We start from the raw sequence: 17,946 nt of genomic DNA, 5'->3' as shown, positions 1-17,946 counted from the left end.
ATCTCCCATTAGCAGGGAGACTTGGGGGATTTGCTGCCAAAACACCAAAGATAAATGCAGTTCCTATAGGCACCTCTTATAACCCCATTTTTGAAGTTTAGAACCAACCTCAAGGGTCAGGTAAACCAGCAGTTTCTCAGATACTGCTAAATAAAGCCTTTTTCACATTTTCTTCTGCAGCCAGGGTTTAGGAAGAACAGCCATCACATAAAACAATTCATCTCTAATTAAGAAGCTGTTGTTAAGAAGGGGAGAAAAAACATTTGGGATACTTAAAAACAAAAGTATGTCAATATTTAAAAGTAAAAAACCCTCAGGGAAGGAGACCTTCAAATGAGTCCTAAAAATCCCCTGAAAATAAGTTTTTCTTTCAGCCAACTACAACCCTATTCAGTCACTTCACATTTCACATATGATGAAAAGCTGCTTGCAAAAGCAAGTCTAATCCTGCAAATGTGAAGTTTTCCCTGTGAAATTCTACATGCCAGCTCAGAGGGTGCCACGCACACCGACCCTAAGCTCTAAAATAGGTCCTGTGGCCTCGGCACATCTCGTGTGAGGCGCTCTGGTTTCCATCCAGCATCATGGAACAGTTAATGGCATCATGGGACAGGCAGCTATTTATGTCTGAGCTGAGGGCTGCTCCAGAGGGAATTTTCTGTGAACATCTGGTGCAGTCAACAGTAAAACATAAATATTACATAAGCCATGGGCCGTGCTCAATACCAGGCAGAGCTGGAGCTCTCGGTTCTGGCGGTACCGAGCGTGAGGCAGCACTGCAGGCTCCTCACTTTGCTTTCTGAAGCACTGAGCTCACCAAGGAGATTAAAACTGGCAAAGCATAAAAACTACCATTCAGGCTGACAGGTAATGGTATTGTGTAGTGTTTTATCTGTTAGAATTTCACCTGCAGACACCATTTCTTCAGTTTAATGCAATACCAGCTGCTGGCATTGCTAACTCAGGTGTGCTTCAACTCTGGTTCTGAACGTGCTTCTTGTGTCCTGTTGCTCCTGATCTGTGTCCCAGCTCTCAGAGGATCAATAAACAGTAGCCAAAGGCTGCTTTCCACTGTGAGAAAGGCAACAGCTGCCTCACACCCAGAAATGACTGTGCTCACCAAGAACAAATCCTCTCAGCTCACAGACCCACAAAATTCCAAACACCATTTCTGGCAGATGAGAAAGGTAATTTTTGCATGGAGTTGCAGAGCAGCATCCCACACACACACACACCTCTGGTTCTAGAGTAAGAAACAGCATCTAAATATTTCATTAAGACTCAAGAAGAGAAAAGAGCTTCAAAGCTTTATGGAAAAAGAGAACTTAGATACACAGACACACAAAGCCTCCAAAAAAGTCTTTGTCCTAAAGAAAGCTTATGTATCTGAGGCTGTATGAAATGTCAGCCAATAAGGGCAAGAAAAGTAATTATTACAGTTGTCAGACAGTCACAAATATCAAGATATCTTTGGCAATCTCTTTCATAAATCACAAACAGTTTTTTCTTCAGTATAAATACCCTTCAGCAACACTGAAAGCTCTGGTATCTCTCTGGTATCTGTGGGCTGCATTGTACTCCAAGTCTATTTAAACATTTGCTTTAAAAACACTATCTTTGGCCAGAAAACTGGCCTTTTTTAAGCAAGATATAGAGACCAGATGTACAATCTGTGCTAGCTCTCTGCTCTCACAATGCAAGTGAAAGATTTATGATACAAGTAAATCCTAGGTCAGGATTTGAAAGGATACAAAACCTCTATCTACAAACTAATGTGAAATTTGGAAAATTTGGACACAAAAGTTGTGCCTTCACATATGTGAACATGAGTTTGCTGCAAGTGAGAAGCTTCACTTGCTTCATCTTGTCACTCATTTTTAAAGGAAACATTTTATAAACCACACTAACCCTGCATTATATTGGGCAAAACATTTCCCGGTGTTTCCCAATGTAAATTAGTAATTCTTAGAATCATTATTGTACAGCTACAGAGTCTTTGACATTCCTTATGAATCTTCTCACAGAAGATACAAACCCTGCCAAAGACCCTCTTCTTGTCAGATGTGCACAGACAGGGACAACTGCAGCTCTCCTCTGAAAATTCAGCATGAAAATCCACCACTGCAATAAAGCCTTGAGAGCACAGTGAGGGAGGAGTTTACCACAACCAAAAAAAAATGTGTACTTTAAAAAGTAGTAACCAAGAAAGAAGTCTAAGATCAAGTGATCCAAACAAATACAGCAAAATATGATTAAAATTAACCCATTTACCTAGACTTTTACTACTGATTTGCAGTGTAATGACATGCTCAGGTACCACCAAGCAAAAAGTGCTAAAACTTTTCAAGTTCAAACAGAAGAAAATAGAGAAATCTAGTTGTAGCTTACCTTGTAGTTCTGATGGGACTCAAAGTTGGACAGGGGAGTGTTGCATGCAGTTGAAAAAGGCATGACCTTAACCCCTCTATACACCAGGCCTTTGTCATAGAGCTGCTTGAAAACCCACCTGCAAGTACACAAGGAACAAGGAATGACTTGGTGTTTCACATTTAGTATATAAACTGCAAAATGGGGTTTCTGCTCTAGCTGGAGTTTCTTTCTGAATAACATCTTTGTTTAAAAAATCCACCATAAACTACAGATGATATTTGCAAGTCAAAAGGCAGAGAGGTAATTGATTGCAACTGCATTTCTGGCAGATTTTTAGCTTCAGGTGGTACTAGCAGCTTGCTATTCCATGCATTGGCTGCACAGAGATTAACCAGCAATATGGATTTGTGTTCCATCTAAATACCTTCTCAGATTTACTGAATACAAAGATTACCTGAAATTTGAACAATTAACAAGGCTGAAATCAGTCATAACTTAGAGAAGAGCTGTAGTGACATGGCTGCTCACCTCTCACACGATCTTAAGTTTCTGCTGCAACCAGTGCTACAGCAGAGACACAGATACAAATCAGAGTCACCTGCAACCCACCCCAAGTAAAACCTGACAATCTGACAGCATTTTCCACAGGAGGGCACAGGTAACCATGAAAAATAATGAACTCAGTTTTCTGGTGCTGCAATTTACTGTTCTACGTTGAACTCAGATCCTCTACCAAGACCACAGTCTCACACCAAGGTCTAACTCTGCCTAAGAAATCATCAGTACAGCCTGGAGCATAGCTGGACCCTTATGTTTTCTTGAAATAATCAACACAGCACTTAATATTGCAAGTGACAATTTGAGTCGGTGCTCAAGGTGAACGGAAGCTGGAAGAGAAACCCTTCACACAACAATTCAAGGTGTCCATGTGATGGACAAACTCTGAATGCTCCAGGGTTTTCTCAAGGATCATCAACATTTCTTAGCTTCTCATGTCTGGCTGACTTGCACACTCAGTGGCACAGCCTGCAGGCTGTGAGGCAGGAGAGGGCAAGCCTTAAATAATCCTGCCAACTTCAACTCAAAAATCAGAGCTGCTGCAGAGCCTCGTCATTTTGAATTTCACAGAAAAACTGCTAAACTCTGCTGACTTTAAAAGCTCCTTTATTCAAACTATGTTTTCAGACCATCCTGATCCCTTTTCTGGGTCCCTCTGCAGATAAATAGCTCATTGCTAAGCAACCAACCCAATCTTGGCAAGCAGCACTTCTTTCTGCAGGCTGTCATTTTGTGCTAGAGAATCTGGACCTGTATTTCAGTCAGTGTCTTGTCGTCTATGCTTGAAATTATCATCTTCAACAAAAAAACACAAGTAGACTATTGCACTGATTTTATATGTGGCCCAAAATAAGAAAATCAAAATACATGCCCTGGCTTGCTGACATGGAAGTCCTGTGATGCCTTAATCAGAATAATTATTACACCGCAGGTTAGGCAGCTGGAGGAAATACAGAATGTCACATGGAAATATGTGCAGTCCACTCAGATCCATCCATGGGCCTCCAGTAAAAGTCCAAAACTCTCCTATGAGTGGTCACTAACATCGGAAAAATTATATGATCCAAAGTCTGAGATGGAAAAAGCCTCTGAGACCTTCAGCAGCATCAAGTTCTGCCAGAGGAGCCAAACACAGGAGTCTTTCAGAGCTGTGCACTCCTACAAAGGTGCCTTACCTTCCTTACACACAACTCCAAAGAAACCTTGTTCAACCAACAAATGTCACCAACAGGCAAGATGTGGCTGCCTGACCCCCAACCCAAATCTGAAACACAGCAGTGAATGACTATTTTACAGTGGAGACTTTAAGTTTATCAACTTAGACTTGTATAAATCTAGATCAGTCTTTTATAAAAATGATCCCTGAATATAGTTTCACCAGCTTTTAGCATATAAATTTAAGCTGGCTAATTGCACAAGTTTTTGTGGGAGTTAAAGTAACTTTAAATGTATGCTTACCCCCTCAAAGCATAATTAATGCAGCCTGTGACAAATGACAGCATTCCTGTTGAAGGTGTTCTATTTGCCTTTCAAAAACAGTAACTAAAACACCTATAGAAAAGGGCTCCACTTTACTTTCTATAGAACACTGCCTACTAACAGCACACAGAAACTACTCAGAGAAACACTGAATATTTATTTCAGCTGTAAATATAGCTGTAAACTCAGGGAGCTGCTCAGGAAAGGTGAGCACTAGTGGAGCTGCCAAGCTCTCAATGCAGGCCAGCATCTCCCTCCTGTGGCAATCCCATCCCACTGCACTGCCTGGGCTCCAGCTGTGCACTCAGAGCAGGGATGGGCTTCAGAGAACATCCCTGCCCTGAGCACCACAATCCCTGCCCTGAGCTCCTCACTCTTTGGAGTTTGCCACAACCTGTCCCTTCACACAGCTATTCCAGCAGAAATAAGATAATTATAGTTGAGTCAAGACTGCTGTTTGATGCCATAGCCCTCATTATCACTACAAAAGCTCATTTGTTATCTTAAAAAACACCTGAAATGGTTTCCTTAATAAAAAAGCTGCTGGGAGCTGCTGGTGTGTGACCAGCAGAGCTGCAGAGATGATTCCCAAAGCACTCCCTGCAGCAGTGCCCACCTGCCAAAGATGAGATGGTTCTAACAGTAAGAGTCACTTACAGGTGGAGATCATGTTTTGAGTAAGAAGTCATCACAATATTTTAGACAACCTCACAAAACATGATTTAACCCTTATGTTTGAAAAATGTTGACACTTTGCAAGAAAGGGGCCCCAAGTTTGTAAGCCAAAATGGAAAATGCAATGCCTTATGGAAAAACAAAAAATCTAAAAAAACCACAGAGCTCCTTTCTAATGAGAAAAAAACCCATTTGCTCACAGAAGTGAGAACTCAAATCCTGTTCCTCTAATTTTACTACGTTTCTCCTCATATATAGATAAATTTAGTTGCATCCTCTTGGCTATGGGAGCAGCACTCAGACCTTTACTGAAGAAAAATGCAGTTTAGGAAAATATGAAATTCAATGCATATTTCAGCTTCTTGTTAAGAGAGACTCTGGTCCCTAAAGGTGCAAGGAATTTTAACTTTCAAAGTGATAAGTTTGTTGTTCCTGAAGTGTCATGAGGTTCAAGCCCAGTCAATAATAAAGCCCCGCTCTCCCCAGAACACTCAAAAAACCAGAACCTTCCTGCAGAGTTTGTTTGTCCAAGTCACACACGCAGCACACAAACACCACATGGCTATAATCCAACTCCTGGAAGGGGAGCTTTTGCTTCCAAAAGATACTGAATCAGTCAATGCAGCACTGCAAACACCCCTGGCATCCCACACAGCACCCAACATCTCTCACTACCCAAAAGCAAGCTGCACTTCTCAAACACCAACATCCAGCTCACATCAAATTTGATCCTGGAGCTTCCCAAGTCCTTAATGCCATTCCTTTGAGCAATCAAGGAGCTCTGTTTGCAATCATCAGTATCTAAGGGTTTTCTTAGAGTTTGAGAACTCCAATTTTTGCATAGAACTAACTCATAACTAACACTGAGATTCATTTTCAAACACATATAAAGTGCTTTCCCCCCTTTATTTTTTCTCTTTAAAGAAAAAACAGCAGGAACTGTAAACAGTTCTGTGGCCATTAGGACAGCAGGATCTACAGGTCTATGATTTCAGCATATCCACGGTACTTTAGGTAAATGGACAAAATTACTGCTGTGCGACCTCACATCAATTCATATCAAGAGAAAAGGACAATTTTATAGCCTCTGTAGATCCACCAAACAAATCCAGGCAGGCACAAACACCACACTATGTAAGAAGCCCTGTCATTTTAAAGTTCAGCAAACACTGCATCCTAACAGCACCATGGGAAGCAGAGCTCCTGAGGAAAAGGTTTTCCTATAATTCAGGGACAACACTTGAAAAACAAGAGGAAATTAAAATGAAACCAACATCAAAAACAGATGCTTATGGACAAATAAAAAAATCTCAAAAACACTGGATGTGAATCAAAAAAGCATAAGCCTAAGTGGAACATGAATTCCAGTAACAAATACAACCTATCTTTAGAATAGCAGTTGGAAAGACAGCTCCTGAAAAAAGTCAGAAAAAGTATTTTTGTTCCAAGGCCTTGGAATTGTTGAGTACAGAAATTGTCAAATTCTATGTTAAACTACCACTGAAAGCTTTAAAATCCTGGCATACAGAGATCATCCTGTTCCAGGTCTACCCTCCAAGCTGTAATCGTCAGAACTGTGTGTTTGTTGAGAGATTCTGGATCAAGACAGAAATGCAAAATACCTGTATAACAGAAAACTTGAATATCTAAAACTGATGCTAGACTTATCCTAAAGATCATCCACAGGACTGCAATGTTTTCCTCCTCCAAAATACAGGTAAGGAAATACAACAAGAGTGGAATGGGGAGAAGGTAACAAGGGACTAGAGAACTTAATGCACAAAAGGAATACAAGAATGAGGGAAAAATTACAGGTAGCTCATAGAAAAATGGACAAATCACATTTCTTATCACCAGGATCTCTAATCATTAATCACGGACTATAAAGAATACAATAGTGAATTCTATTAGGAGAAATCTATTTCTAGAAATCTATTGGGAGAATTTCTGTTCAGAGATCTGTTACTCTGAGATCATTCTTGTTTAGTGCCAAGTGCTGGGCCTGTCTCAGGGCAGGCTGGGTGTGAGCCCAGCTCTCCCTGGCACCTGCTCCCAGAGCTCTGTCACCAAGGGCTGTCCCTCACAGGCCCAGCCCGCAGTTGCTCATTTGGGCACTAGATGGTGACAGGAATCTGCTCAAGCCACCCTCCAGAGGAGCAGGAGGAGAGGCCAAGCCCTGGCACCACCCCGGAGAACAGCAGAGCATCCCCTCATCCCACCAGCTGCTTCACACACACCACACCTGTGCAACAACCCAGCACTGAGGACACTCATTTATAGTTATCCCAACTCCAAAAAGTTTCTTTCAGACCACCTCAGTAAGAAACTCAAGCCCCCATCAAGCTCCTCTCCATTTCACTGGATGGGTCTTGTGACTGTACAAAAAAAGGCAAGAACATTTCATGTTTGTGCATGACAGCTCAAGAACATCACTCACTGCACTGTTCCAGTGAAGGGCACTTTTTAATTGACATTGTCCCGGCTGCAGGACAAATGGTACAGAATTAGAACTTAAAAGTTCTATTTAAGTTATTCAATATGTGCACTGTTGACTGGATCTTAACATGCAAACCCAGTGCAGTTTCACCTCTCACTGACACCAACTTTCAATCCTTCCCTGTAAAATTCTGCCAGGATACCACAGTTCTACCAATGTTTTGTTGTAAGTCAACATTTAGCAGGCAGCAAATTCAGTTTAGTCAGTCATCATATGACATAGCATCAAAATGCCAACAAAGTATTCATTTCCACCAGACCAATTCTAAAGATGAAAAAGAAATGCTCTCTAGCATTCTGAGCTTATTAATATTGTTTTGTAGAGATACTGAACAACAGATGTATTTGGTGTCTGAGTCCTAAATACTTCAAAGCTAAATAATTTGGATCAAATCAGCCACCACTGAAAACAACATTTATTACAAGTATTACATTATCTCACCGAACTCAACAGAAACAAGGAAGAAAACACCACATGTCACAAAGAAATTCCAGTTGAGGCCACTCCAGAGCTGCAGGAAAAGCTACAGACCAGAAAAAATATAACCTAAACAGACTGGTTTAGCTGATTATATGACTAAAGACAAACTCCTCACCATATTTTAACCACAAAACCTACAGCTGCCATGCCCACTACCATTTTCATAATAAGTTGTTGTTTTGTTTTTTTTTCTGGGCCTAAAATCAGCATTGTACTCCCAGACAGAACAACAAGGTAAAACTACTGGACAGGCCAATATGGTCTCCAGGGCAATCAATGCAGAAATTAAGCTGCAATTTTTCTCTTTTGTACATGGCTGGACACAAAATTTTAATGTTCATAGTTTAGTTTTAGTGAACACCTAGAGCTTTTTTAAAGAATTTTAAAAGGAGCTCAGAAAAAAATGGAATAAATTGTGTGAGAAGCATGCTGGAACCTACATCTCAAATTAACATTCCTGATGGACATGCAAAGTAACTTCAGTAACACCTTCTGGGTCTGATGATTGCCTGACTAACCATCCAATTTATTTAATTTTTAGGAAATTGTGCATTACCCTGACAAAAGCACCACTCTAAGTGCAGTGACAGAACTCTCTTTAAACACTATCTCCTCCAGCCCTGAGACAGTCCTAGGAGACTTTCCAAAAAAAAACCCCAATTTTTAAAAACAGAAAATGCATTTCATTACATGATTTAACAGAAACTTAACAGTATCAGGAAGCAAAAAAGTACAAAATTAAGAGGCTGTCTGCCTACATACTTCCTGAAATTGGAGTTTTCAGATCGATATAATTTAGAGTTTGTATCAAAGCAGGCATTAGAGGAGGTGATCTCTATAACACAGGTCAAAGACCAGAAACTGCCTTTTAAAGAGGTGGTGGGAGAAACCAACCACCAAAAAAAGGCTTGTGCTGCTGAGAGAGACCCTGCAACTAGCTCAAGACAGGTTTGGTTTTTAATCCAGTTAAGCAGGATTTAAGGTGCCACTAAGTATTTTTGTAATTTACAAATGAAGGTTTCATGTCAGTTTTGGCTTTATAATTATGCAGGGTTTCTTCAGCTGAGTGAGTTAAACATCTGCTGCCCTCCCACCATCTTTCCAATGCTCACTGAAATCTCACTGGCACTTCAGTCCTCTGCAGTGGCTTCAGGGACATCTAAAAGGTCTGTCAATCCAGTGTCATAACTTCAGGAAACTAACTACACAATTAAAGCTGATTACCGATGCTAATATTACCAAATATTCAGTAATACTTTATTATGCACATAATTTGCTTTTTAATGGCTTTTTGTCAGCATACACTTTGATAAGCCTCTCCCTGCAATTCTTACCTTACCATTCTATCACCCAAACGACTCACAGCTGCCATTTCTTCCCTGTGTTAAACCAACCTGATCATCCTTAACCTTTAAGGTTGTCTTGTCTTTTGAAATCCCAACAGGCACCTTGAATACATGGCCAAAACACCCGAATTTTATTAATCTCTGCACCAGGAGTCCAAGACAGTTGTCAAACTGTGCTGCCAAGAAAAAGATAACAGCAAATTCACAGCCTCTAAAATCAGGCTTGAAGAAGAGTTTGGAGCTAAACTGAGCTTGGACAGTTTGCTCATTTACAGCTGACAGTGTGAAGAACATCAAGAATGCAGAGCTAGAGTGTAATTTCCTGAACCAACCAAGGACTACATTAATAGATCTTCAGAACTGCTTTTAAACGGGCACAGAGCAGTAAGATTTCAGGGCTTACTAAAGGCAGTGTTATTTTATTTTATTGCACTTTACTTTGCAAAGTCCTGCTATCCTGGAGAAGGAAAAAATGGGACAGTTCATTCCATCACTTGGACATCAAGAGATTTCACATTAATTTAATTACTCTGCCTGATGTTTTACGTGCATTTGGCATTTTCTGAACAGTTCTAGTGATACATGGATCAAAACACGTTTGCAATGAGTTAAGGCTTTCTCACATTTCAAATCCTACAGCACTTACCACACAGACTCCATGAACTCGGGGTAAAGAGTTTTATAGTCATTTTCAAAGTCAATCCAGCGTCCTAATCTGGTAACACTGAACTGTTAGGACACAAAAAGAGAGGTTGAAAGGCATCTTAACAATGCATTGCCACGATACATTACCAACATTTATTCTGTAAAATAAAAATCAGCTGGATTTTAAGTGCAGTGTTTGTGCCATCTCAATGAAATAAACCTATAAAATATTTTAGCCTGATAATAGTTCCAAACAGTGTATTCATACAGGCAGAAATAAGGAAGGAATGAAACTATGAGTATGGCTATTTAGAACCAAGGTCACAAAACAGGCAAATGTGTTCAACACAGCAAAAATGGTAGATCACTTGGATCACTCATCAAATAGAAATGGTGGATCACTCGAGGTTCAGCCAAGGTTCAAATGCCTGAAAACTGCTTTTCATTACAGTGGTCTCACTTCTATTTTTAAGACTTGTTGCAGAGACAGTGAAAACCCAGAAGTCTATCAGCTTTCAGTTCCATAAAAACATGATGTAACTTGAAGACAAAGAAATGCTGAAAGAAATTGATACATGACAAGTTATCAAACTATTCCAGGGCCAGCTGCCTTCTCTGACTTCCCAGAGCCATGAGAGGGCTGCCAAAGCCACAGGAGTGACAGGTGCCAGCCCCTGTCTCAGGACAGGTCATGGTCACATTCAGGCACTAATGAGGAATGAGCCAGCTGTGAGATTTACTGGGACAAGTGGGATTTCACAGCCATCCAAACCCCCCAGCTCTGCAGACAGCCAAGCCAGGGACACTTGTCCTGACACTGTCACACACAGCCCACACTGAATGTCAAAGCAGCAAAGTGAACACAAAACACATTCATTCCCTCACCTCTACATTTTCACACAACACCTGAGCTCCTGACATGGATCAGTTTCCATCCTGATCTTTAAGCCACTCTCACACTCCATTAATATGATCCATAGCCTAGAACTGATTAGCACAAGGATTCACAAAGTTGGAGCATTATGTTTGGTCTCAGCATTGTAAGATCTCACACAGCCAAGGAACCTTTTCTCTTTTTTCATAAGGCTCAAATTTGCTAAACACTCTAGGCAGAAAATAAACACTAACAGGAATGTTGGTAATTCCTCTCCCAGAACTATTCCAAAATATTTGAATTTATTACAAGTCAAAAGATATTTAAACAAATGCCATTATTTTAATTTATCATCTAAGATACACACACACACACACAAGTTTATGAACAAAACAAAACACAAAATCCATTCACCACCCAAAAGATCAAGTTGGACTAACCAGCACTGCAAAAACACCAGCTGCTGAAGCACATCATGTTAAAAGGTATGGAAAATGAACCACAAATGTTCCAGGTTTAGCTGTAATAGAGTTAATTTTCTTCTTCATAGCTGGTACAGTGCTGTGTTCTGGATTTAGGATGGGAATAATGCTGTTAACCCACTGCTGGCTTAGGTGCTGCTGAGTTGTGCTTGCCCTAAGCAAGGAGCTCTCAGTTTCCCAGACTGTGCCAGCCAGGAGCAGCACAAGGAGTTTGCTGGGAGAAGAGCCAGGACAGCTGATCCCAAGTGGCCAAAGGGACATTCCATAGCACAGCACTGTGCCCAGCAGAGAACTGGGGGGACCTGGCCAGGAGCTGTGAATCACTGGGCTAGATACCACTCAGCAGCCAGACTGGGCATCACTTGGTTTTCCGGGCTTTTATTCCTCTATTCCTTCCTCTCTCCTCTTTTACTATTATTATTGTCATTATTAGCATAATTATAATATTTTATTTTGTTTCAATTAAACTGCTCTTATCTCCACTCATTGGTACTTGGCTGCCAGCTTGGGTTAAACCACTGCAACAAACCAGAATGAATCCTGCTATTTTTATTTCTAAAAGCAACAAAGAATTATCAATGATGGGTTTGAAATACAACATTTCAGAGTGTAATATGAAAAGAAAACAAACTTTCTGCTTTTCATTTAGCCACTCACTGAGGTTTAGGCCACAGTTCTCTACCCAGGGCACCTCTGGTTTCTTCAGACATTGGCCATAACTTCAGAATGCTCCCAAGGGCAAGAGGCAAGTTATACTCAAGTAAGAAACTCCTATCCTATTTCCATGAAAAGAAATACAGCAGGAGTAGAAACATGCAGAGGAGTGTGATGAAGTAGAAGAGTCTTTGCAGGAGGAAAAGATTAAAATAATTAGGACTGTTCTGCCTAGGGAAAAAAAAATATGGTTAAGATAAAGCTTTATTGGAAATAATTTTAGAGAACTGCCATTCTTCAAACTTGCAGGCACCAACACTCTCCCAGTATTCCTGGGATGCAAAGCTGACACCAATATTCTCTGGGAAGACTGAGGGTTTACCCACACCTCTTGTGACAAAACCAGATGTGAGAATTTCTGTTCTTCCAAAAATACAAGCTGCTGCCCTGCACTCTGGCAGTTGAAATGAAAAGACTGTGGGGAAGGAGGAGCAAAAAAGCAGTGAGGTTAATGTTAATTTTCTTCAATGGCTCCAATAGAAAACCAAAATCAGATCTTTCCATTTTCTACACAAGAGAAGACACAAAGAAAGAGACAACGCTCAACATATCTGTTATGTGTATCTCATTAGACACTTTGAGCTCCAGGTACCCTGCAAGTAACCTTCCCTGGACAGCACAGCAGTGTCTGCTCTGAGCCACAAAGGTGGTCTTTTTGTTCCCCTTTCAGGATCACAGGGGAGAAACACAGGAGCTTAAAGACAAAAGTTTTATGCACATAATCAGACAAAAGGATGAAGTTTCCTCCACTTGAAACACTTCTGCACAAACACATTTAGAAATGCTCAGCAGAAGGTGGACTGAGCCTCCACTCACCTCCCACTCCTTGGCGTATCTCATCACAATCCCTCTGCACTCTTTGTTGTAAGCTGCAATCCCCATCTTTGCCACATCCTCTGGTCCTTTAATGCCTAAAGTCTTGTCAATCTCATATTCCTGAGAGCATGGAAAACAAGCAAACAAATCATCGATCAAAAGCTTTCAGTATTTCCCTGGATGCTTTACATGTCCTATACATTCTAATGAGGCTCAGGGGCCTCCTTTAACCTTTTGATATTTCACCAGAACTGCACCTGAACTAGGCAGGGATTTAAAACGCTCACCCTGGCATGACTGTTTCTTTAGTTTCTTCAGAAAAAATAAACAAAACACCAGTTTCTGAAATATGACCCAAATAAATACAGGTTCATAGCAATGACCAGCAGGAAGCTCCTGAACTCATGACACACAAAAGCCAGAGAAACACTGGACAAGGAACTTCGCTTTTAGCAACAATGTCAGGTATAAAAGCAACAGAAATATGAGTGATAAGCAGGGAACAACAGGGAAAGAGGAACCAACAGAAGTATCTGCAGGTAAATTAATGACACATACCACAGGTAAGCCGTGGCAATCCCAGCCAAACCTTCTGTCAACATGAAAACCACTCTGATGAGCAAATCTGGTCACAATGTCTTTAATGGTTCCTGCAAGAATGTGGCCATAGTGGGGGAGCCCCGTGGCAAATGGGGGGCCGTCGTAGAAGTTAAACCTGCAACACAAAAGATTCCTCATTCAAGCAAAAACTGAGCAGCAGGCCTTCAGACAGGGTGACTCCATTGCTTATACTACTTGTGTTTCACTTGGAAAATATCCATTTCTTCCACAATCACTCAGCACAGGTGCCACGCTGGCAGTGGGACTGAAGGAACATTCCAGCCTGTTCAGTTCCTACCACTGCCAGTTCTACCAGGATTCCCATGGAACTCCACAATGGGAAGAGTTCCTTGCTTACCTCCCCATTTCTCTTACAAACCCACCAGGCAGGAAATTACAGGTTTATTACAACTGTTTGAACGCTGCTGATTCTTCACCAAGTGAAATATAAAGGGACAGCAGCATGAGCCAGGCCTGCTGCTGGCAAAGGGAGCAGCTGCTGTTTACAGATTCAAGGAAAAACAAAGGGCAATTACAGCCAAGCCAACCCTTGTCACACACAGTTGCTACAGCTTGTAACAGATTCTTACCTAGGTCTGTTCTTTGATTGCTTCAGGCATTCCTTGAAACAATTAAGATTTTTCCAGAGCGTCAATATCTTCTCTTCCTCATTTGGAAAATTTATGTTTTCTGGAACTTGTTGAACCATTCTTTCCCAACAAGGATCAAGAAGAGAAAAATACGTACTGAATAGAAGTGAGAAAAAATAACTCTACATATACAACTTATATCTTTCAAATCCATGCTACCAATCCAAAGAGCCTGATTCATTGCAGGCATTGAAGCAAGCACTCCATTCTAAAAAAAAAAAAAAAAAAAGCCTAATTTTGACTGACTCATACCAAAGTTTTGGAACAGGAAAAGGATTCTCCATTCAACTACGATTGTTCCCTTTTTTATCATGTTTTTGTTTCTGTTTCCCAGAGAAAACAGTCAAAGGGTAAATTATGTTTTGGATTCAGGTTTGGAGTTTTTTATTCAGGAAAAGCTTCTGAGTTCAACTGACCCTTCAGCACCAGTTTGTATCAGAGAGTTTCACTTTAAACTACTGAAGAAGGGGCTCCTTTTCACTGTACATTTATTCACACTGTTTAGATGTTTAAAAGAGCATTTTCCATCAGGCTGTGCCAGCAATCTCAGATGCCCCTAAAAACAACCAGACTGCAGAGAGCATGGCTGAAAAACACTGCAAAGATAAACATGAGTTTTGTAAGTACATTAAAACTAAGTCCCAACAGGCCACGTCCATGCTGTAAAAGCAACACATGGAAGAGGAATTCTCAACATAATTAGGAACACACAGCAGTTGCCTGGTTCCAGACCTGCTATGAGATAGAAAAAGGGTCAGATTTCCATAAAATGCCACTGCAAGAATTAAACAAAGCTCTGGGGAATAAGGGTGGTCTGAGACATCAGCTCCCTAACAGGAGAAAATTGGTTATGAAGGTTGTAACAGATGATGCTAGAGAATGAAAGGGTTCTTCCACCTCTCACTTTAGTGCTGCTGCTCCTGAGCGCACTTACAACAGAAGTAGCAAATACAGCCTTGAGCTTCACTTGGCATTAGAGAATTGCAAGTAATGGCACAAGGCTTGAGTTTTGGGTTTACCCAGGTTTGTAAGTACTAACCATAAAGCAGCAACAAAGGCAAAAGACAATTCTTTCAGTGACAGTTGAAGCTCCAAAACATTTGCTTAAATGGAACCTAGAACATCACAAAACTTTCCAGCTCAAGGCTTGAACCCCTATGAAAAAACGTTCTACAGACCCAACTCCACCACTTTCTGTATTCATGATAAATCATTCTCTTCACCAATAAACCCAAATTATCCTTTATCATATTATTATAATTGAGAATCCCACAACCTGGTGCACAGGCATCACAGCATTTGGAGGGGAAATCAGGGGCTGACAAGGAACACATGCACACGGCCTGGATGTATTTTAAGAGGTAATAACCAGCCTGAGCACAGTGAGTTACTCTACACACAACCTGTAGGAGAGTTCTCACCATTCTGCCTCAAAGCACTGATTAGGCTGTGTCCTTTCTCAGTGATCTGATCACAGAGACAGTGGAAATGATAAAATAATTCAGCCTTAAAGCTTTTATCTCCCACATGCCAGCTGACCTGAGGTTTGAGGACGTGCATGTTCTACTCAGCTCCAGCTCAGCCCTCCCAAATTAGTGATAACTGCAAAAGGTTTGGAGAGTGGCCAGCTGTCAGGTCTGAAGAAAGCAGAGGCAGGCTGGGGTCTGGGGTGTGCCTGTGACAGGGCTGAGGAGGCTGCTCACGGGTCACAGCCTCCCTGCGTAAGTCACAGGGTCACTGTGGGCCCATCCTTCCAACTGAAGCACTGCACGGGCACAGCAGCCTCCAGCAACCACAGGGCACAAACCATCCACACCCTCTGCAACAGCACCACTTTACTGCAGCAGAAGCAGGGGGGAGAATATACTGCTGGGAATTAATATGCAACCATCACTAGCGATTATTTTTTCCAAGTTACAAACCAGAATTTTATGGGAATCTATAATTTTAAACAGAATTTTAAACAGACTGACTTAAAAGGCAAAAGCACATTGAAAATCTTGCTACGGCTCAAACTCAGCTGAGAAAAAAAGCCAAGATATAACAATCATTTTATAGATAGAGGTGTGACTATCTCTACAGCACAGAAAAAAAGCTTATTATAAGCAATCTAGGTATTTTAAATCACAAAATAATAATGGACAACTTCATTACTTCAACACAGACTGAGCAAAAACATCACAAACCATATTACAGAAATTATACTAACATGTCTAATAAAACCCTACTTTCAGACAACACTTCACATTTACAGAGATCAGTAAACACATGAAGGGTTTTCTGTTCATTTTCTGCTGACAAGAAGTCTTAAAGACAATGCAACATTAAGCAAGTTTTTATTAAGTACACTCACTTTTCTAGAGGACAACAACATTCACTAGCAAAGGTGTCAAAGTTTGGAGATTGTACTACAGCAGTCTGAGAATTAAGCTGGGCTTCTTATCTACAAGAAAAAAAACATGCATTAAAACCATAAAAGCAAGCTCTCATGTGCTTTTTTTAAAACTTTTTTTATTAAAAACAATAAAAATTAAAATAGAACATCACTATGAATGAAGTGAACCCACATCTGAGAAATACTGTTATACTTTCTATATATCAGGAATACGATTAAACAAAGTGGATTTCATTATATGAATCATTTCGTTGACAGAGAAATGGTAAGTATAAATACACATGATGAACTAAAGGTGTACAAAAGGTTTCTGATTTCCAGGGGTTTATGATCAGTCTCTTACTGGTTCCAGTCACCTTCTCCCACAAACTATTCTGTAAAAGAGACCAAAATTCCTTCCAAAAACAAGGAGCTTCCTTTCTCCTCCTACAGGTGCCTTCTCCAAAGTTAAACAATGCTGTTTTCCATGCACACCTGGCCCCCCATTTCTGCCTTTTTAGGTATTGTTTAGGTACTTTTTAGGTACTGTTCTGGGGTAATATCAGTCTAAATTGTTCACTCGAGAGTCAAAATCCTCCATTTCTAGAAGGGGTGGAAACAACCAAGTTTAAAGCAAAAGGAAGGATGGATGGGAACAGAATGGTGAACTACAGAACAAATGTTGCTTCTGTAAAAGCTTGTGCTGGTGTTTTATACATGGAATAAAACTGCAACATTAGCCTAGCTGTCCCCCTGCGAGGGTTTCCTTGAACACTGAAAGGCCAATTAAAACACTGCTAAAGCAATAAGTATACTCATCAATTGATGCTGTCTTTAGATGTAAAAAGTTGATAGATACATGCTATCAGGAACACAGTTTACACTGTATCTTGTGATGGCATAAGAAATTTCTGCCATCATCATCATGCTACCTTGATTAAAAATGTAACATATCATTGTGAAAAAAAAATCTAGGTTATCTTGAAATAGCTTTAAACTACGTCTTTTTAATACAAACTCAGAAACCAGTGTCAGCTGAGTTACTGAGCACTGCTTTTATGTGACAACCGGATTCTATTATCTGACAGCTGCTTTCTAAGTATGTCACCACCAAGCTGAATTAAAGCTTCCGTAAGGCTCCAGGAGTGTGGAAGCCAATGTTTGCTGGAGATATCAGTCACCGCAGCTGCAGCAATAACAAGGGTGCATCCATCAACCCCCCCTATTAAAAGGATGCTGAAGGGAATGCTTAAAACATATTACACATTGAAGGGACCTTAAGTTCTTTGTACAAATAACTAATGAAACCAAGATATGCGAACTCTTAAGCCCTGCAATAAGGCATCTGGCTAACCTTTAAGAGTACATCCCACAAGTACCCCCTAA

The 17,946-nt window shown here is 40.6% G+C and overlaps 1 protein-coding gene and 1 non-coding gene across 8 annotated transcripts in view; both read right to left on the bottom strand.

Annotated features, from left to right (window-relative positions):
• IARS1 (isoleucyl-tRNA synthetase 1) overlaps positions 1-17,946 on the bottom strand; it is a 104,590-nt gene that overhangs the window by 73,878 nt on the left and 12,766 nt on the right. For 4 of the 7 annotated variants that reach the window (XM_085590161.1, XM_021530477.4, XM_085590165.1 and 1 more), the window contains exons 2-7: positions 16,540-16,629; positions 14,127-14,246; positions 13,495-13,651; positions 12,937-13,056; positions 10,052-10,134; positions 2,389-2,506 (exon numbers count right to left, since the gene is read on the bottom strand). In XM_085590161.1, the coding sequence (XP_085446287.1) occupies positions 2,389-2,506; positions 10,052-10,134; positions 12,937-13,056; positions 13,495-13,651; positions 14,127-14,245 (597 nt within the window). In that variant the 5' untranslated portion in view covers position 14,246; positions 16,540-16,629. Of the gene's footprint in view, positions 1-2,388; positions 2,507-10,051; positions 10,135-12,936; positions 13,057-13,494; positions 13,652-14,126; positions 14,283-15,725; positions 16,513-16,539; positions 16,630-17,946 lie in introns of those variants that run through there. The other 3 variants (XM_085590162.1, XM_085590163.1, XM_085590164.1) reach the window with 3 other exon arrangements.
• On the bottom strand, positions 15,854-15,987 carry LOC116184109 (small nucleolar RNA SNORA84). The gene has a single exon (XR_004148849.1). It is a non-coding gene; the product is annotated as a small nucleolar RNA SNORA84 (small nucleolar RNA).

The sequence above is a fragment of the Lonchura striata genome, chromosome 12, assembly GCF_050655825.1.
Source record: "Lonchura striata isolate lonStrDom1 chromosome 12, ASM5065582v1, whole genome shotgun sequence".
NCBI lineage: Eukaryota > Metazoa > Chordata > Aves > Passeriformes > Estrildidae > Lonchura > Lonchura striata.
This window is presented reverse-complemented; position numbering and strand designations above follow the sequence as displayed.